This window comes from Olea europaea, chromosome 20 (genome assembly GCF_002742605.1).
Source record: "Olea europaea var. sylvestris chromosome 20, O_europaea_v1, whole genome shotgun sequence".
Classification (NCBI taxonomy): Eukaryota; Viridiplantae; Streptophyta; class Magnoliopsida; order Lamiales; family Oleaceae; genus Olea; species Olea europaea.
Window position 1 is genome coordinate 14,036,028 of NC_036256.1, and position 17,678 is coordinate 14,053,705.

General features: G+C 34.0%; 2 protein-coding genes across 5 annotated transcripts in view; one reads left to right on the forward strand and one right to left on the reverse strand.

Annotated features, from left to right (window-relative positions):
* Positions 1-4,192: 4,192 nt before the first annotated feature.
* Positions 4,193-11,509, forward strand: LOC111369724 (sorting nexin 2B-like). Of its 3 annotated transcripts, XR_002698236.1 has the most exons (7): positions 4,193-5,476; positions 5,672-5,881; positions 6,471-6,731; positions 8,211-8,297; positions 10,347-10,435; positions 11,136-11,206; positions 11,375-11,509. XR_002698236.1 is itself a non-coding variant. In XM_022991357.1 (6 exons), exons 1-5 carry the CDS (start codon positions 4,433-4,435, stop codon positions 10,425-10,427), a joined length of 1,683 nt encoding a protein of 560 aa, XP_022847125.1. In that variant the 5' UTR covers positions 4,193-4,432; the 3' UTR covers positions 10,428-10,435; positions 11,136-11,509. The 3 variants fall into 3 exon arrangements, 2 of the variants coding, with proteins under 2 accessions (XP_022847125.1, XP_022847124.1); XM_022991357.1 differs by having other exon boundaries at positions 11,136-11,509; XM_022991356.1 differs by having other exon boundaries at positions 4,194-5,476; positions 10,347-11,509.
* A 4,563-nt stretch (positions 11,510-16,072) lies between these two features.
* The window catches only part of LOC111369725 (U2 small nuclear ribonucleoprotein B''), a 9,985-nt gene continuing 8,379 nt past the window's right edge, over positions 16,073-17,678 (reverse strand). For both annotated transcript variants that reach the window (XM_022991359.1, XM_022991358.1), the window contains exon 5: positions 16,073-16,651. In XM_022991359.1, the coding sequence (XP_022847127.1) occupies positions 16,370-16,651 (282 nt within the window). In that variant the 3' untranslated portion in view covers positions 16,073-16,369. The remainder of the gene's footprint in view (positions 16,652-17,678) is intronic.

Consider the following 17,678-nt stretch of genomic DNA (forward strand, 5'->3'; position numbering starts at 1 on the left):
GGCTGATTTTGTTTTTCATATGAATTAAAAAAATCTTATTTAATGTTATTGAGAAAGTAATTTTATAAGTTTCCTTCCCAAGAAGCAATTTCGCAAGTTTTTTGTAACACAGTCAAATGCAACACCATCACATGCAATGTCTGCCTCTCAAATAGGTTTGTTATTTTCTAGTTCTTCAGGTATATCATCCTCTTTGTAGGTTTTTGATTCTGGGGCTTGCCATCATATGTCACCTTATCATCTTTTGTTTCATTATCTCTAAAGTCTTTTTGTCAGTTGTAACTGTCGATAGTACTCCTATACCAATACAGGTGTTGGTTCTATTGATACACACTATTTGTCCCTCAAAAACGTCTACCATATTTCTAATCTTACCTTAAATCTTGTTTTTGTTAATCAATTATGAGAATTCGAATACTTAGGAACTGTCTGTTTCCGGTTATTTCAGTACCAAAATGGATTTTTGATTGTTATTTGACATGCACATGGGTTCCATTGTGAGATAAAAAGTCAACAAAGGTGGCTGTTTGGGATTGCAACGGTCCAAAATGCAATTAAAATGAGCCAAAAAATCTAAAACAGACAGGAGCTTAGTCTATTTTTCTTCTTCCTCTTGTTATGTACAGGACCTCAATCTCAGAAGTTGATTAGGACTGACATTAAGCAAGAGGGACTTTTTGTTCTAGATATACTTAAAGTATCAGAAATTGTAGTTTCTAGTGTTGATTTGTCATCTTTTCGTTTGAATCATTTGTCTTCTGTCTTTTACTTATGGTATTCTCGTATTGGTCATGTTTCAACATCTCATTTAAAGCTATTAATTTCTATGGGAGCATTAGGAAATTTGAGAATGGATGACATTTCTAATTTTAGTAGATGCTGCCTTTAATAAAAATATACCTGTTTCTATTGTCCCATTTGATCTTATTCATTCTAATTTATGGGGACCCTTTCCCATTACACTAAAGAAGGTTCATGATATTATATTTCCTTTATTGATGATTACACTCGTTACTGTTGGATTTTCCTTTTGAAACATCGCTCTGATTTCTTTAATATTTTAAGTATGTTTAAAGCACTAGTGAAAACTCAACATTCTGCTGTTATCAAATGTTTTTTATGTGATTTGGATGGACAGTATACCTCTAATGCTTTTTTTTATTTACTTACGTCTGATGGAACCATTCACCAAATTACTTGTGTAAACACTCATAAAAAAAATAGTGTTGTTGAAAGGAAATATAGGCATCTTGTTAAGACAGTTCATTTTCTTTTATTCTCTACTTCTATTCCTAGGGAATTATGGGGAGAAGTAATTCTTATTGCTGCTCATTTGACTAATAGGATCCCAATCTCACACAATTCATGTTTGTTTCCTTTTGAGAAGTTATACGGATATGCTCTTGATTATTCTTCCTTACGCATCTTTGGCTCTATCTGTTTTGTCTTTTGACCTCATGTCTAGCGTACACAATTGTCCGCTAGATCTACTATGTGTTTTTTAGGTTATGGTACAGGGCAAAAGAGATATCGTTGTTCTGATCCACTAAGTAAAAAATCATCCGTATCTCATCATGTTATGTTCCTTGAACATATACCTTTCTTTTATAATCCTGTTAGTTCTCATAATATGACTATGTCTGATCTTATTCACATTGATCCTTTCCTTGTTGATACTGAAATTATCCCATTTCTTGTTCCACTCACATCTACTCTCATTTCTAATCATGATTCTTTAGGGTTTCCATTGAAAATTCTATAGATACTGGTACTTTGGCTCCTAATACATCAGTTGTTCTCTTCCTTCTTATGGCTACCCAATCACCTATTGAGATTGTGGTTCCTCCTCCTCGTTACCCTACGAGTACTCGTAAATTCAATCACCAAATTGTGCTTATTCTTGATTTTTGCTTCTTATGTTTCATTTTTAGCTTTTGTTCATCGTCTTTCTGAGCCTTTATCCTATAGAGAGGAAGTTTGTGACCCAATTTGGTAGGATATTGACAAACATTTGGGACTTGGTATCTTTACTGTCAGGAATACAAGCAATTGGTTCTTATTGGGTCTATAAAATCAAAACCAAGTCAAATAGACCTGTTGAAAGATATAAAGCCCAATTATTTGCCAATGGGTGTTCTCAGGAGTATGATATGGTTATGAAAATTGCACATGTTGAAAAAATGACTACTGTTTATACCTTTATTGCAGTTGCCTCTAGTTGTTGATGGTGTATATCTCAATTCGATGTTAAAAATGCATTCTTAAATGAAGATATATAAGACGAAATCTATATAATTCTCCTCTTATCATTTTTCATCAACTTGGTGAAGTTTATAAACTCTAAAAAGCTCTCTAAGGTCTCAAATAGGCACATTGAGCTTGGTTTGAAAACTTTTCTACTATGATTATTTTACTCGGTTTCTGTCCTAGTTATCATGATTCAGTTTTATTTCATAGATGTACTACTGCTGGTCATGTTATGCTCTCTTTATATGTTGATAGCATGATTATTATTGGTGATGATACTGATGGAATTGAAGTGCTAAAGTCAGAGTTAGCTCGTTATTTTGTAATGAAAGATTTGTGTTCACTCTGTTACTTTTTGGGTATTGAAGTTGCATCTTTTTCAAGAGGTTATCTTTTTTCTCAGTCTAAGTACATTAATAATATATTTGAGATGCTTGTCTTGCTGATAATATGACTATTGATACAGCTCTTGAACTTAATGCTCTTGAACTGATCTACCACTAGCTTGTATATCTTTCTTGATAATTCTCTTATTTCTTGGAAGAGCAAGAAGCAAGATGTTGTTTCTAGATTTTCCACAGAACTAGAGTATCGTTCTATGGCTTCTACTATTTGAAAGATAGTTTGGTTATGTTGGTTACTTGCAATTATGGGTGTGCTTCTTCCTTGACCTACTCCACTGTCTTGTCACAATAAGAGTGCTATTCAAATTGTAGGCAAATCAATATTCTATAAGAAAACTAAACAAATTGAGATTGATTGTCATTTCACTTGACATCATTATTAGCTTGGCGTTATAACATTACCTTTTCTTCCTTCCACCATGCAAATTGCTGACTTATTTATAAAATCACATTCCACTTCGCAATTTTGTTTTATGTTTGGCACACTATATATATATATATCGTTTTTGTTTTTGTTTTTATTTAGGTTCGATTGTTAGTACTTTCTTGTTTTCTTGACTTTTAATGTTATGTCACGTTAAATGGCTAGATTTTTGCTGATATGTGTTTTTTTCAACCTTATTTCTTGCTAACATTATTATCTCCATTGCTTAAACCAAGGTTAAATGTTTCATTGGTCACCAAACTTTACACCATATCACGGTTTACTCATCGAACTTCCAAAATTATCCCATTAGCTACTAAACTTCAGTCCGTTAGTGTCCTTACTCACCGAGTGCAATTTGTCACTAATCACTAATGGAAATTAATTTGGGGAATTTCTAGATTTCAAGGGATTTGGGGGGTTTTAATTTCAAGGGTTAAATATTCAAAAATGTGTGTATGGCAAGTAGATTTGGCACTGAGTTGGAGAACATTTAACATTTGGAGACAATTAACCGGCCAGCTCAACTTTTTGTCTGTCACGTTACAACGTCTACCAACAGATTTCAACCGGTGAGTAATGAACAATAACGAAGTAAAGTTCGATGGTTAATGGGACAATTTTGAAAGTTTAACGAGTAAGCCGTGACATGATGTAAAGTTCGATAGCCAATGAAACATGTAACTCCTCAAATCAAGTAATGTACATAGCAATTTAATTGTGACAAATAGTAAAGTTAATATACGTAATTGCGACAAAATAAGGTTAATGATTCAATTGAATATTTTCATGCATAATTTAGTGAAGACGAATATTTTTGACCATTTGCTCCTTTACGAAACTTTTAATTTTGTTGACATTAAGTTCATGTATATGGTGTTTGAGTTTTTTTTTTTTTTTCAATAAATAAAATATGATTAAATATTACGAAAATACAAATTTAAGTACTATATCATGACTTTTATTTCAAACGATCAGGTAAATAGAATGAGTCGACACAATCAACATATTATTTGATCCTATCAAGTAGATGAGATTATGAGAAGTGTGAACAAACTTGCATAAACTATTCTTCTTTTTTCCTAATAAAGGTTTGATCAAAATGTTGAAATTTTTTTTGAGATGGAAATTCTTTTCCTCCATATAGAAAGTAATTATTAAGGAAAATATTTCTCAACTAATTTTCCACTCATCTTTCATTCTGAACATAAACCCTAGATTTAACTTCATATTTTACCGTTTCTTTTACTGATTTCTATAATTATGAAGCATTGATAATTCCTTTTTTTGCTAATTTTGATCCATTTCTGATTGATTCAGTAATCAAAAATAAATACGAAAAATTATTGGAAAGAAAATGATGGGTTCTGAGAACAATCACATCCAAGAATCAAGCAGAGAACAGATGGAAATCCCAATTCTCAACGAAGACGATGGCAGCAATGACGACGTTTCGACCTCCAAATCATATTCCAATTACTGCAGTGCAATGACCACACTGTCCTCCTCCTCCGAGCACCCTCTGTTGACTCCGCCGTCCATTGCCACCAACCCCGCCTCGTCCGATCCGCTGTTATTTCCCTCTCACGATCCCTTCCCCGAATCCCCCTCCTACGCTGATGTCATTATCAGCCCCCTTGAGGATAGTCCCACTGTCTCCTCCGACGGAGACGGTGGGAGCGATGATGTACACGGAAAATTGAGGGTGTCTCCGAGGTCCCAGCTGGAAGGCTCGGAGTATTTAAGAATCACGGTTTCTGATCCCAAAAAAGAGGTTGAATCTTCTAACTCTTTTGTTCCGGGTGGTAACAGTTACGTTACTTATTTGATCACCACGAATACGAATATTCACGAGTATCGAGGGTCGGATTTTAGAGTTCGAAGGCGGTTTAGGGATGTCATTATGCTTGCAGATCGCTTGAGTGAAGGCTATAAAGGGTATTTTGTTCCTATACGGCCTGATAAAAGTGTAATGGAGAGTCAGGTGATGCAAAAGCAGGAGTTTGTCGAGCAGAGGAGAGTTGCGTTGGAGAAGTACTTGAGGAGGCTTGCGATGCACCCTGTGATTAAGAAAAGCAACGAGTTGAAGGAGTTTCTAACAGTGGAGGGGAGAATGCCTTCATCGGCAAGAACTGATGTGGCATCGAACGTTCTTGACGGGATGATGGCGCTGCCAAAGCAGTTGCTGGGGGAATCGAGGAGTGTAATTGAGTCGCAGGATGCGGTGGAGCCAGCCAAGGGCAGGAGGGATTTGCTGAGCCTGTTCAAGGAGTTGAAGCAATCAGTTGTGCATGATTGGGGTAGGTCAAGGCCTCCTGTGGAGGAGGAGGATAAAGAGCTCTTGGAAAAGAAAGAGAAGTTGCATTATCTCGAGCAGCAACTTACTAATGCTTCTAAACAGGTTTCCTCAACATTCTTGCCACTAGTTCTAATACAACTGTTATGCATGTCTTATATGGTTATTTACACATACATGCATTCTGAACATGACAAATGTTATGCATAGCTGATCTGCTGATAAAATTCGACTTTGAATTCTGCCTTAAATTTTGTATTGTGTACACTTGTAACCTAAATTGTTCTTTTAAACTGTTAGGCGGAATCACTGGTTAAAGCACAGGAAGATATGGGGGATACAATGGGAGAATTGGGGCTAGCATTTATTAAGTTGACAAAGTTTGAGAATGACCATGCCATATTGAATACTCAAAGAGTGAGGGCTGCTGACATGAAAATTGTTGCAACTGCAGCTGTTAAAGCAAGCAGATTGTATCGAGCATTAAATGCACAGACCGTGAAGCATTTGGTAAGTGCTACATTATTGTTGTGGGTCATTATGGTGTGAAAAGTTGAACTGTTAGTTTATCAAACTTCCAGTTAGGGCTAACTTAGTGAAGGTTGAGCCAGTCCCTGGGACTCAGATGTCACAGATTCCATCCCCACCTAAACCATTGGTTGTTTGTCAAATAATATACTGGCTCTTTCTCCCATATTAAATTGGCTTGTCTTCACATGGTTTGTTTATAAAAGTGATGATTTCTTCTCTGAATCCTTCAACCATAATATTAATCTTCCAAAGGAGTGTTATTGTGTACTCATTTTTTCACTCCACAAATAACCAAATACGGGGATCACAGTGGTTAATATGTTTATGTAATGTCTGTCATTAGTACGGAAGTTATAATTTGTTTCTATATTGTAGCAAATTGTTTTGCTCGAGAAGAAAAAAAGAGGAGGGATTGTAGTTACTCGTACGTTTAATGAAATCTTTATTTTGTAAGTGTTAAAACTTATTTCTAGATTCTGGCAATAATCTTCAAAACTTTGGCTTTTATATCTTAGGATTAAAATGCTCCTTTCTCAAACATGCTAACAGATCAGTTTGTGTATTTCAGGATACATTGCATGAATATATGGGGTTGATTTTATCTGTACACAGTGCATTCTCTGATCGTTCGAGTGCTTTGTCGACAATACAAACTCTTACAACAGAACTGTCTTCCTTGCATTCAAGAGCTGCAAAACACGAAACGATGTCATCCAAAAATTTTGGTGGTGACAACTCTAGGATTCACAAATTAGAAGAGCTAAAAGAATCCATTAGGGTCACAGAGGATGATAAAAGGCGTGCAATCAGAGATTATGAACAAATCAAGGTATGAAATACCAGACTATAGCTGACAGAAACTTGAATTAGATTCTTTGTAAATTTCATTTGAATTAGATTCTTTCTACGTTTCATTTTCTTTTTGGAATGCTATTTGGTACCATTTTACCTCATGTTCATCTATATCTTTCTCAAGTATCTTAAACACTGAATAACTATTCCGTTTCTTCTTGGTCATAATTGAGAACATTGCATTTCAGGAACTCAATGCTTTAGCAATTACCAAATTCTGCTCAAGATAACATTTACTTTTACGTCTTAATCACATGGAATTAGCTAGAAGACTTGTTTCACCTCCCGGTGATCCAATCATCAATTAGTCTATTATTGTTACTAGTTTTTCTATCTTCAGTGTTGTCATTTTATAAATACTAGTTAGTATGAATTCTTTGAATAGGTAAGACATAGTTCTTAAGTGCTTATCTAATGGTCATATATCCACATGAAAGCAACACTTTAAATGTCCAACCAGCTATAGAACTTAATTATGCTGCTTTAAAATAAAGGAAATGATTTGTTAAAGAATTTTGGTTTTTACGATAAGAATCAACAAGGAGTGCTACGTTGGGATGCAAAATGTGTTCCCAATATTAAAAAGGTTTAATTGGGTACTGAGCCATTTTACCTCATGAGGTGACGTGTAAGCCTCTAAAAGAATATAAAAATGAAATAATGTTCATAATAAACCATAAATCATCTTAAAAAGTCTATAGAACCTGTTTGAGCCCCATTTTGGTAAGACAATGTATTTTAGAATAGTGATTTTTTTGGAGAATATGTGATTAAAAAAGAAGAAAAGGTTTTCAATCACGTATAAAATTATTTTATGAAAGAATGTGTGGTTGAAAATGAATTTTGAAAAAATGGGGCCGAACATAGGCATAATAAAACAGATTAACAAAATTAAAAGTCTAACTTCCAAACAAAATTGAAACAGGTCTGTATAAAGTAACAAATAATAATTTCTCAAATTATTTATGTATTAAATATTAATCAAACAATTTAGGAATTTCTTATATCGTCACTACTAATGCGATATTTAAGAGAATCACCGACATATTTGAGTCCTTTATCATCCTTCTTGTCACTACTAGTTTCTCATTCTTTATCATCTGGCAGGTTTTGACGTGTAGTCTTTTTTAGCAATGTGTGTTCCTGTGAAATTACTCTGAAAATTTATTAGATCTATCTGCTTGTTTCTTTTGTTTTTGCACCACGGGGAGCATTAGGTTGAGTTGACATGGAGGAAAAGGTACGAAGATGCACTTGAAATTCTTCCCACTTCTCTTCCTCCTTCAGCCTTTATACTTCATATTGTTCCTTGCATATTTAGAACATGGATAAAAATACTGTCAATCAATGTTTTTGCTATTGATGCGCTCTTCAGTTTTTTCTCTTGTTTATGTTAAGCAAACTAATTCATGTTGATGTAAAAAAATTAACTGATGGGTTAATTGTGTGATTGCAGGGTAATAATAGGAGTGAAATGAAAAGGCTAGATAGTGAAAGGCAGGCTGACTTTGTTAACATGTTGAAAGGATTTGTTACTAATCAGGTACTTTTCCTCTTTAAAGCATATTGCTAACATGTGCAGCTGCTAGACCTATTATTTAATCATGATAGAGATTGTGACCTCAACTTATCATGGGATGGGAAATGGGGCGAGCCGAGTTACCATTTGCCTCTCGCAGGCGGGAAGCCAAAGTTAGGCGAGCCAGCTATGGCTGCCATGATTTGATGGCACCTGCCATCAAATTGAATTCAGGCTGCCATTGGTTCAAAATTTCAAATTTTAATTTTGATTTTAAATTTTTCGTGTGTAAGTAGGGGTGTTTCTGAAACGATTTTTTTCACAGTTATGAGTTATCTAAAATCTCTATCCTAATATACCACTCTCTACACAATTAATCTTGTAATTGCTCCATTATTTGCAATTAATCTTCTAATTCCCACTTCTTGATATTTGCCTTTTCCCTCTATCTTCTATAACATTTCTAATGGTTTACTTGGATTTATGAACCCGATGAGGATGTTTACCAATTCCTTGCAAATTGGGAAACCAAAAAAATTGAATTAGTATTGATTTTTTCAAGATTACGTTTTACAAAATTTTGAACTTCATTGCCAAACAGGGAAACCAAAAAATATTGAATTGAAAGAAAAGTGGGGCGAACGGCTTGCGAGCTTGCTCGGCTTGCCCCACCAATGGGCGAACTGTTGTGGTGAGCCGAACCAGCTTTCCTTAAAGTTTGCTGGCCCGTGCTTTGCTGGGGCTCGCCTGGTGGACCGAGCTGAGATCTGGGGTTTTCAAGCTGGCTCGGCCCTTTTAACATCCCTAACTTAGCATAGCAATATAATATTGAAAAGCTGAGATTTATGCTGTTCTCCTCCCTGTGGTACTGAAAGTAAAAAGGTTCAATGTCATGTCAGTTTCACTTGCGCACGATTCTTCATCTTCTTGAATTATGACATTCTATGCTCACGATGCTCCAGTCAATTTAGGATTGTCAATTTTATTACACTAAAAAACTTGAGAAGATAAGGGAGACGAACATAAAGAACCATTTTCAATCTCTGTGATGCAGTGATGATGATAACTTTGTTAACATATCCAATCTTGACGAGTCTGGAGATGAATATTGAAGGCTATGTCTTTCTATATTTTCTTTTTCGTGTGATATTCTGATATCCATGAAACCTTATGGATATCTCTTTCTTCAATATAGCTTTTTCTTCCATCTAAATGTCTAAAAAGGTTCATGTCAAAACATGTGACTAAGTCTATGTTTGGCTCAAATTTATAAGAATTCAAGCCATTGTTTATCTACCACTATTTTTTATCTATTTATAATACCGTATATAAATACTTCCCAAATATGCTATAAGTATTATGTGGCTTCCTTTATCCAGCCCGGGCTTGAGACTGGCGATTAACACATAGTTCCCAATATATTTATATGAACAATAATAATAAATCATCGAAATATCATTGATTTCTTGTCAAGGATCTTCTATTATATTTCAACCCCCTATTAATCTTAAATGCACCACTTTAATCTCGATGCTTTGCACCGTCATAAAGTCAAGCCCCAAAAACCTCCCGAAGTTAATCACTTTTTCATGTACTTAGGTTACAAGCCCGGTTATCTCATCAATATTCCCAGCCCCTTGTGTTACAATACCTCACTTGGGTAAGTGATTTGCGAGGGTGTGTCTCATGGTAGCTGAGTTGTTTTGCTGTAATGATGGTGGTTTATGTGCTATGATTGTGATGGTCGATAGTCTGTGTTGCACAGATACTTCGACTAAGGCGGACGATGTTCGTGTCTGACACTAGTCGGTCACATAACGAATATCAACACTCCTCGAACATGCTAGCATGGTCATTTTCCTTTCTTTATGAGTAATATTAAATATTTCAACTCGAATATATTATTAAATAATAAATATGTACTCATATTCAAAAGATTTCAATAAAAAAAATTAATAACAAGTATTAAATTAAATTTATACTACATAAATGAAGAATTTAAAAAATCTAATCAACATATCATGTCCGTACTCTTTATCCCTGATGTATTTTGTTTGTAATATCACATTACAGGTGGCATATACAGAGAGGATTGGAAATGAGTGGGCTAAGGTTGTGGAGGAGACTAGTAGATATGCCAAAGAGAATGCATAGTAGAAACTGTATATTCGGATCTTATTATTTTCTTCCCTTCTTGTTTGATTTATGTAGAATTAGCAAAAAAAGGAGAGAAGTTTCATAATAAACATCACAATAGAAAATGTGTTTTAGATTTTAATTCTTTTTCCTTCCTTTTTTGGTGCTTTTTAGCATTTCTGATTTATTATTCTGCCATTTATTTAAGAGGGTTTCACATCTTCAACAGCTACTTACCAATTGTTGAACTCTTTTTTTCTCTTCTTATTCAAAAGATTCGGATTCTGGTCTATTGAATTTTCTCACTGAAAAAGAAAATTTTTTTTCCTTTTTTTTATTAAATTTGAAATGTTATTGGCCATTCTGTGATCAATGTAGATCAATTTTTTGTTGATGCCTGTAGATTTCCTTAAAAGTAAGTAATATTATTCTCACTGAAGAAGTAATTTTTTTTTTTCCTTTTTTTAAGTTTGAAATGTTATTGGCAATTCTCTGATCAGTGTAGATCATTTTTTCGTTGATGCCTGTAGATTTCCTTATTTTTTAATTGCTGAAGAAATAAGAAATCAGGTAACTGATGATTTACTTTGCACCATGGAGCTTAATTTTTCCCTTGCGCCATGTTGAATTTAACTTCATTGCATGTTTTTTAATCTTGTGTTCTAATAGCTGCTATATCGTCCCCACCTACTCAAACCATGGTCGCTCTTTCTCTGTTTTGGATAGGTTCTCCTTTCCCTCCTCTTGGCCTTTCTCTTCCAAAACTGAGAAACCTGGACCATTGATGGCAACCGAAGGTACCATGTGTATATTTGAAGTATTTATTTTGAGGCAACATGTTTTGTGTTTTTGCCGGTTTTTCTTGTATTATCATGTGAAGGTCTGTCCATTGTCTTCGTAATTTCTATTCCCACTAGAGGCTGCATTTGTTGGATGGTTTGGGATAATGGGGTGTTGTTTTATAGCATTCTTTCGGCATCAGAAGTTTTTGTTAGTTTATTTCCATATGGGATGCACACTAGACACTCAAAGCATTGTTCATCTATAGAACCTCAAAGGCACTGGTCTGATTTCAATTGTTACGGCTTGTTTGTTTTCAAGAAAGGGGTTTCTTTTCCAATTGAAGGATTTTTCCATTGCGAGAATACAATTTAGCATTTGACATAATGTTCGTATGCAATCACTGACGAATAATAGTTTCAGAAGACATAATACCAGCATCTAATGGAGTATGTACTATTAGTGGCGTCGAAGAGTGACAAATCCTATCGACTGAAAAAGATGAATACTTCCAAGAACGTGTGTTACCTTCACCACCACTGGTGCACAGGAACTCCGTTCTCTCTGACACGCGAAAACAATTCCAAGCATTGAACATGTGTGTTTTGATACTTGGGACTCCTCTTTTCCCGGCAACATCTCTGCCATCACTTGTAATGGAATTCAAGAAACATCCCATTGATCAAACAAAGAGCTCCTGTCTCAACCAATCTTGGAACCAAGTGGAACTCTGTCCCTTCCACGTCCATCTTCACCACCACGTTATCCCCCTCTTTCACAACACTGCGAAATTGAATCCCTGAATCTTATTATTCACACACTCAAAATTACTCGAGGATAGGACAGAACAGCTTGATTCTTTCCGTACTTTGAACTCATTCCTCATCCTAGCCTCTCGATTTTTCTCAAAAAACAATGTTTTGTTCCTTATCCAATGTTCACAAGGCAAAAGAGTTATGATATTTATATAGGGCAAAAGTGCCCTATACACTCCCTTTGCCCCTTACATGTAGCAAGTTCCAAGGAAAAAGAATAATATTACTTGTATATAATGGTTTACATACAGATGAGGTGTTGAAAAGAGATTGGATAATTTTTTTTATTATTATTTGGTTGAAGAAATTCCGACTCAATCATATATCATCACATCATCTGTATGTAAATCATTATGTGCATGAAACACAACCAAAGGCAAAAGGGTAACCCTTTCTCGAACCACTTTACAGAAAATGTTTACATCTCTGTTGACAGATAAATTAATGATCAAAATACATGTCACTTCTCATCAGCTGTCAACAAAAGAGTAAAAAAGATTTTACAAGTAACAAAGTCTTGCATATATACTCATCATGGGAAGTACTATTGGCCTCAATCGCGTAAATTTCAAAAGGCTTATCCCGTTTTGGATTCCCTTTTTAAAACCGACCCCCAATGCTCAAACCATAATTCTTGGCTCCAGTGGCCACATACTTACACTGATTCTTAAAGCATACAGGCGGATATTTCACATTGTTTATATTCCTTTTGAACGTAATTCAAGGTTTCAATGGCTGTTCTCTAATTAATGGCTCTGCATTTTTTATTTTTTATTTTTCAATTCATGCTTATAGCTTAGAACAGAGCATTTACTCACAGAATCACCATTCAAGAACAGTTCATTTTCATTGACTCTGAAAACCACTTTTTCTTTTTGGAAGATGACTTCATGAATAGATGGAGATGATGAATCAAAACCATCAACTTCGCTCGATATAATCAATGTATAAGCATTGAATAGTTGAAGCGAAGAGGCGAAAATGTACGTATTGTTGGATGATTCAGTATGAACAACAAAGAAACCGCCATGTTTTAGGGGCTTGCTTGGGAGTTTCGACACACCCATTATGAACCTTTTTTAAAATATTGATTTTGAGCGTTTAAGGGCAGATTGATTCTAAGTGGTTTTAATAGTGATTTTCAAAATTGTCTAACTTATAATTAGGGATTTATTATCCACCGATTCTAAATGTCCTTGAAAAGAAGAAAAAATTACATATATGTTCATAAAATTTTAGTTTATAATTTCTTATTTGAAATTTTTTCACTAATAATCGATATTTTATTTATAGATAATTTTTTTTTTTTTGGCATGTAAGTTAATATTTAACTTAAAATTTTAAATAAAGTTAAATAATTACTTAAAAATTTTAAGCTAATATTTTGTTTATTTATAAGTAATTTTAAAATTTTAAATAATTTGAAGTGAATTTTTCTACTTATAAGTAATTTTTTTTATGTTTTGTAAATGAATTTTTGTCTCAATCGTAGTGTTATTATTTTGTACTTATAAGTAATTTTTTAATTAAAAATTTTTTTTTTACTTATAAATATTTTTATTTACAAGTTAGTTTTGAAGGAAATATGTTGATTGGAAATAATTATTTTATAGAAAATATGAGAAACAATCAAAACTCGTTGATTTGGTGGGTTGAGAGAACTGGTCAAAATTACATAATCATACAAAATTTGTGGTAAAAAAAAGTAGCAAGCACCGATTTTCTTAACCTCTCATAAATGGTGCTACCCAAAATAGGTCAAAGCTGCTGAAAAAACTCCCATGCAGGCATTTAGGGTTTTGTAAACTTCCAAAGTGAACTCCTCCAACTTCGTCGGCTGATCCAGTCCAGCAGTACTTGAAAACACGATACCAAATGTCTAATTCTTGAATCGTATAAACATTCGAGACGATTTCTTCAACGAAATTCCAACGGAATTAAACACTTCGATTTCTTTTAGAATGTATTTGATTGTAAGTATAGAATTTACATGTAAGGAAAATAAATTCTAAGCAATGAACTTATTTGCATAGAAATTGTCGATTAAATGTATTTGATTGATTTAATTTTTAACCTAGAAAATACTATATTTGTCAATTTTTTTATTGGTGAACAAATGAGAGAGGGATGAGGTAGATGAGAGAGGGAATTACCTGAAAAATAGAAACCTGCTCTCTTTAAAGAAAATATTTTCCTTGTTTTTAAGAAAATTATGAATATGTGATCAAAAATAGGAAAATATTTTTCATAAAAAAAAAAAACAATTAAATGCTCCTTTAATGCAATGATTTCTTCTCCTGTAACACCCCAATGCAGAGAGACTTCGAATTTAGTGATGGAAAGCCTTGGGCAATTAGGTTTAGGAAAATGGAGGAATAGTAGGTTTCGAGGTAGAAGGAAGGAACGACGGTAATGTTTGCGGAGGCAGTTGATGTTGGGATTTAGAATTTTGCTATTTGTACATCCGCATGTCGGTATACAAGCCTCTCATATGAGGGAGGAGCCCACACCCAATAAAAAAAAAGTGTGGGCCCCCTTGTGTGAGGTACGTGTACCCGACGTGTCACGTGTAGCACAAGGCTTTAGTGGAATGTTAGAAGTCAAGGGATTCACAAGATCGGCCGTTGACTGTGATGATGTAACTTGTAAGCCAAGCAAGCAAGGTGAACAAGAGCACCGAAGGAGGGGAGGCGCACCAGAATATTGCTCAGCAGCGGGTTGGGGGGCTTCAGTGTGGGAGTCTCCATTAAGCATTTTACAGTGGAAGCAAAAATATCTAGGAAAATGTTATAGATTATTGGTTGGGTAATAAGTACAAAATGTCTTACTTTTCAATTATATTATGGAAATCGTCCATATATTTTATTTTTTGACATCTTCATCCCTATTTTTTCATCCAATTTTTCATGTAAAATGACAAATACCCTTTTGTGAGAAGACACCTCTTCTCCTGCTGAGTTCTTTAAAGAAAGTTGTTTTACACCTACCTTCCAATTCAAATAAAACAAAAAAATTAAAAAAGAATTAAATAATAAATTGCAATCATACTCTCAAAGTTTTTAAAAAGTGCGAATAAGTTCAAATAAATTATTAAAAATGTAATTAGCACAAAATGTCCATACGTTTCAATATTATTGTGCAAAACGTGATTACCTTTCATTTTTTGATATTTTCAACCTTATATTTACATTTAATTGCGAAAATCATTATTTTCATTCATTTTCTCAATTAAAAGTTATAAAACGACAAGTATACACACCTCTTAAAATAAACAAAAATAAAGAAAAAGAAAATAAAGAACAAATCGCAATTATGCTCCCAAATTTTTCAAAAAATACAAATAAATTTCAAATAAATAATTAAAAAAAAGTGATTTATTTCTTTTTATTTTTTATTTGAAATAATAATAATAATAATAATAATAATAATAATAATAATAATAATGTGGTGTAACAAATGAAAATTGTGGTAATAATAATAATAATAAGAGTTCAAAGTTTGGAAGATTGAATCAGTTCAAGTAATAATTCCATCAATGTAACATTATCAAACATGAAAATTAAAGATATCATTCTAATCCAAGCAAAACTTCAATCAATTTAAATCATAAAAGAAAATTACATGTTAAACTTGACTTGGTGATTATAATGGTGGAATAGTTTTTCTTTTCTTTTTTAATTGTAGTATATGTAATATTATTTTATTGAAGATCGTGTAATTATATTAGGAGAGAGAACTTTAATTTAATTTCATCAAAATGAAATGCAATAGGGCCAACCGTTATTTTAATATTCCATACACGATCTTATTGTAAATGTTTCTTGAGATTTAAGGCGTACAAAACACATCTGATGAACATGCCAACATCGAGCAAGAACACCAACAGTAAAAACAAAAGATGGTTTTGACCAGTACACTGGTGGCACCAACATCCTTAAACTTTTAGACATATTTAACAAGGCGAAATAGGACTGTCCTGGACAACATTAATATTCATATGTTGTCCCGTCAGCAAGTCAAACATGCCTTGTGATTTTAATGAACGGGCAGCAAACAATTACATGCATATTATTTGTATGGTAGATAATGAAATGTGCTTCTAGAAAGTGAACATTCACCAGAAATAACAAAGCAAGCAAGCTTCAATCTGCTCATAGTAGATGTACAGCTCAGTCTACTTCCCCGCATATGCAATAAAGCAGATACTATCATGTAGATGTTCAAAAGTACGTATGAAACCAGACAAGGATCCACTTCTACCATCATAAATCTACTTAACACAAAATTCCAAGTCTCGAGGGTTAACAGTTCCTCATCGCGATAAGCAGAACAGAAATGCAGCACTAGGCCGACAAAGTAGGTTGCTCACTTTTTGGCATAGGTAATGGCCATGGGATTCTGGGGAGTGATTTTGAAGCCTTGAAGTGCCTGCATGGCTACTGACGACTGCATATCATCTTCAAATTCTACGAAGGCGATGCCTGGCTTTGCTTCGATCATTCGAACTTCTCTAAAGCCAGGGTATTGTTTGAAAAGAACTTCCAACATCATACAGGTTGTCTCGTATGGTAAATTTTGTATAAAGAGTATGTTGTTTGGCTCTGCAGCTGCTTCTTGTGCACCCGACTTTGCTTGCCAAGTTGAAGCCTGCAAACATTTTTTACAAAAATGAATTAGTAGAATAAAAATGAGATGTTATAGCCAAAAGGAAATTTAGAATGAGATACAGAAAAATCATTTTTATTCACCCAAAAAAAAAAAATGAAAATTCCTAACCACTACCAACAGTAAATTAATATCAACATTTAAAGGATTTTGGTCAGCTAGGAATGTGTGTGTGTGTATTTGTACGTGTATGTGAACGTTGCTGTGGTGAGAGAGGAGGTTAATTTTGGATGGAGTTGCTGACAAGGATGGGGCACTCGAGCAGGTGCACAGGGATGAGAAGTAGGTCAATATTGTTAGCTTACATATAAAAGAACAGCTAATATTCAATATACATAATGTGGCACCAAAATTTATTAAAATACATATAATGCACCAATTGAAAGAACCATATCTACTTCATTTCTTATTTCATACATTAATCCAAGCTCTATACAGTAACTAGTCAATTTACTCCATATTAACTTTCCTAATTGAAAACTAAATCGATCACTGACCCCGTTATTAATGTTTCCCACAATTTCAGTGAGGCTCAATTAAGACAAAAGCCCCAATAAACAACTATTTTTTCATATTACCAAGCCATATTCAGCCCCTGTTTGATTCCCATTAAATAAAGCACTATTCCTCCCATTTTCATTACCAAAAATGGGGGCCAAACGGGAGCTCAATATTCAGTTTTCAGGTATGCAAAACTGAATATTGAATAGGGGTTGGTAAAAAGAAAAACTAGTTGTAGCAGACTGCATAAATACAAAGAGAACCATCTTATCAAGAAATCAAGGAATGACCAATACAATTTACAGCAACCCACGACAAAATATTGAAAGCATTCAAATGCGATATAGTGGAAGATCTACATGGCAAACACTGGCCAAATGAGTTTCTCATGGACTTTTTCACCAATTTCATTAATAGCTTTGACACAAAGTCGCTTCATTTGCTTCAGCCATAAGATGGACAATATTTTTGTACGAGCCCAACACTTTTAAGCAGTAGAAAGGGGGGG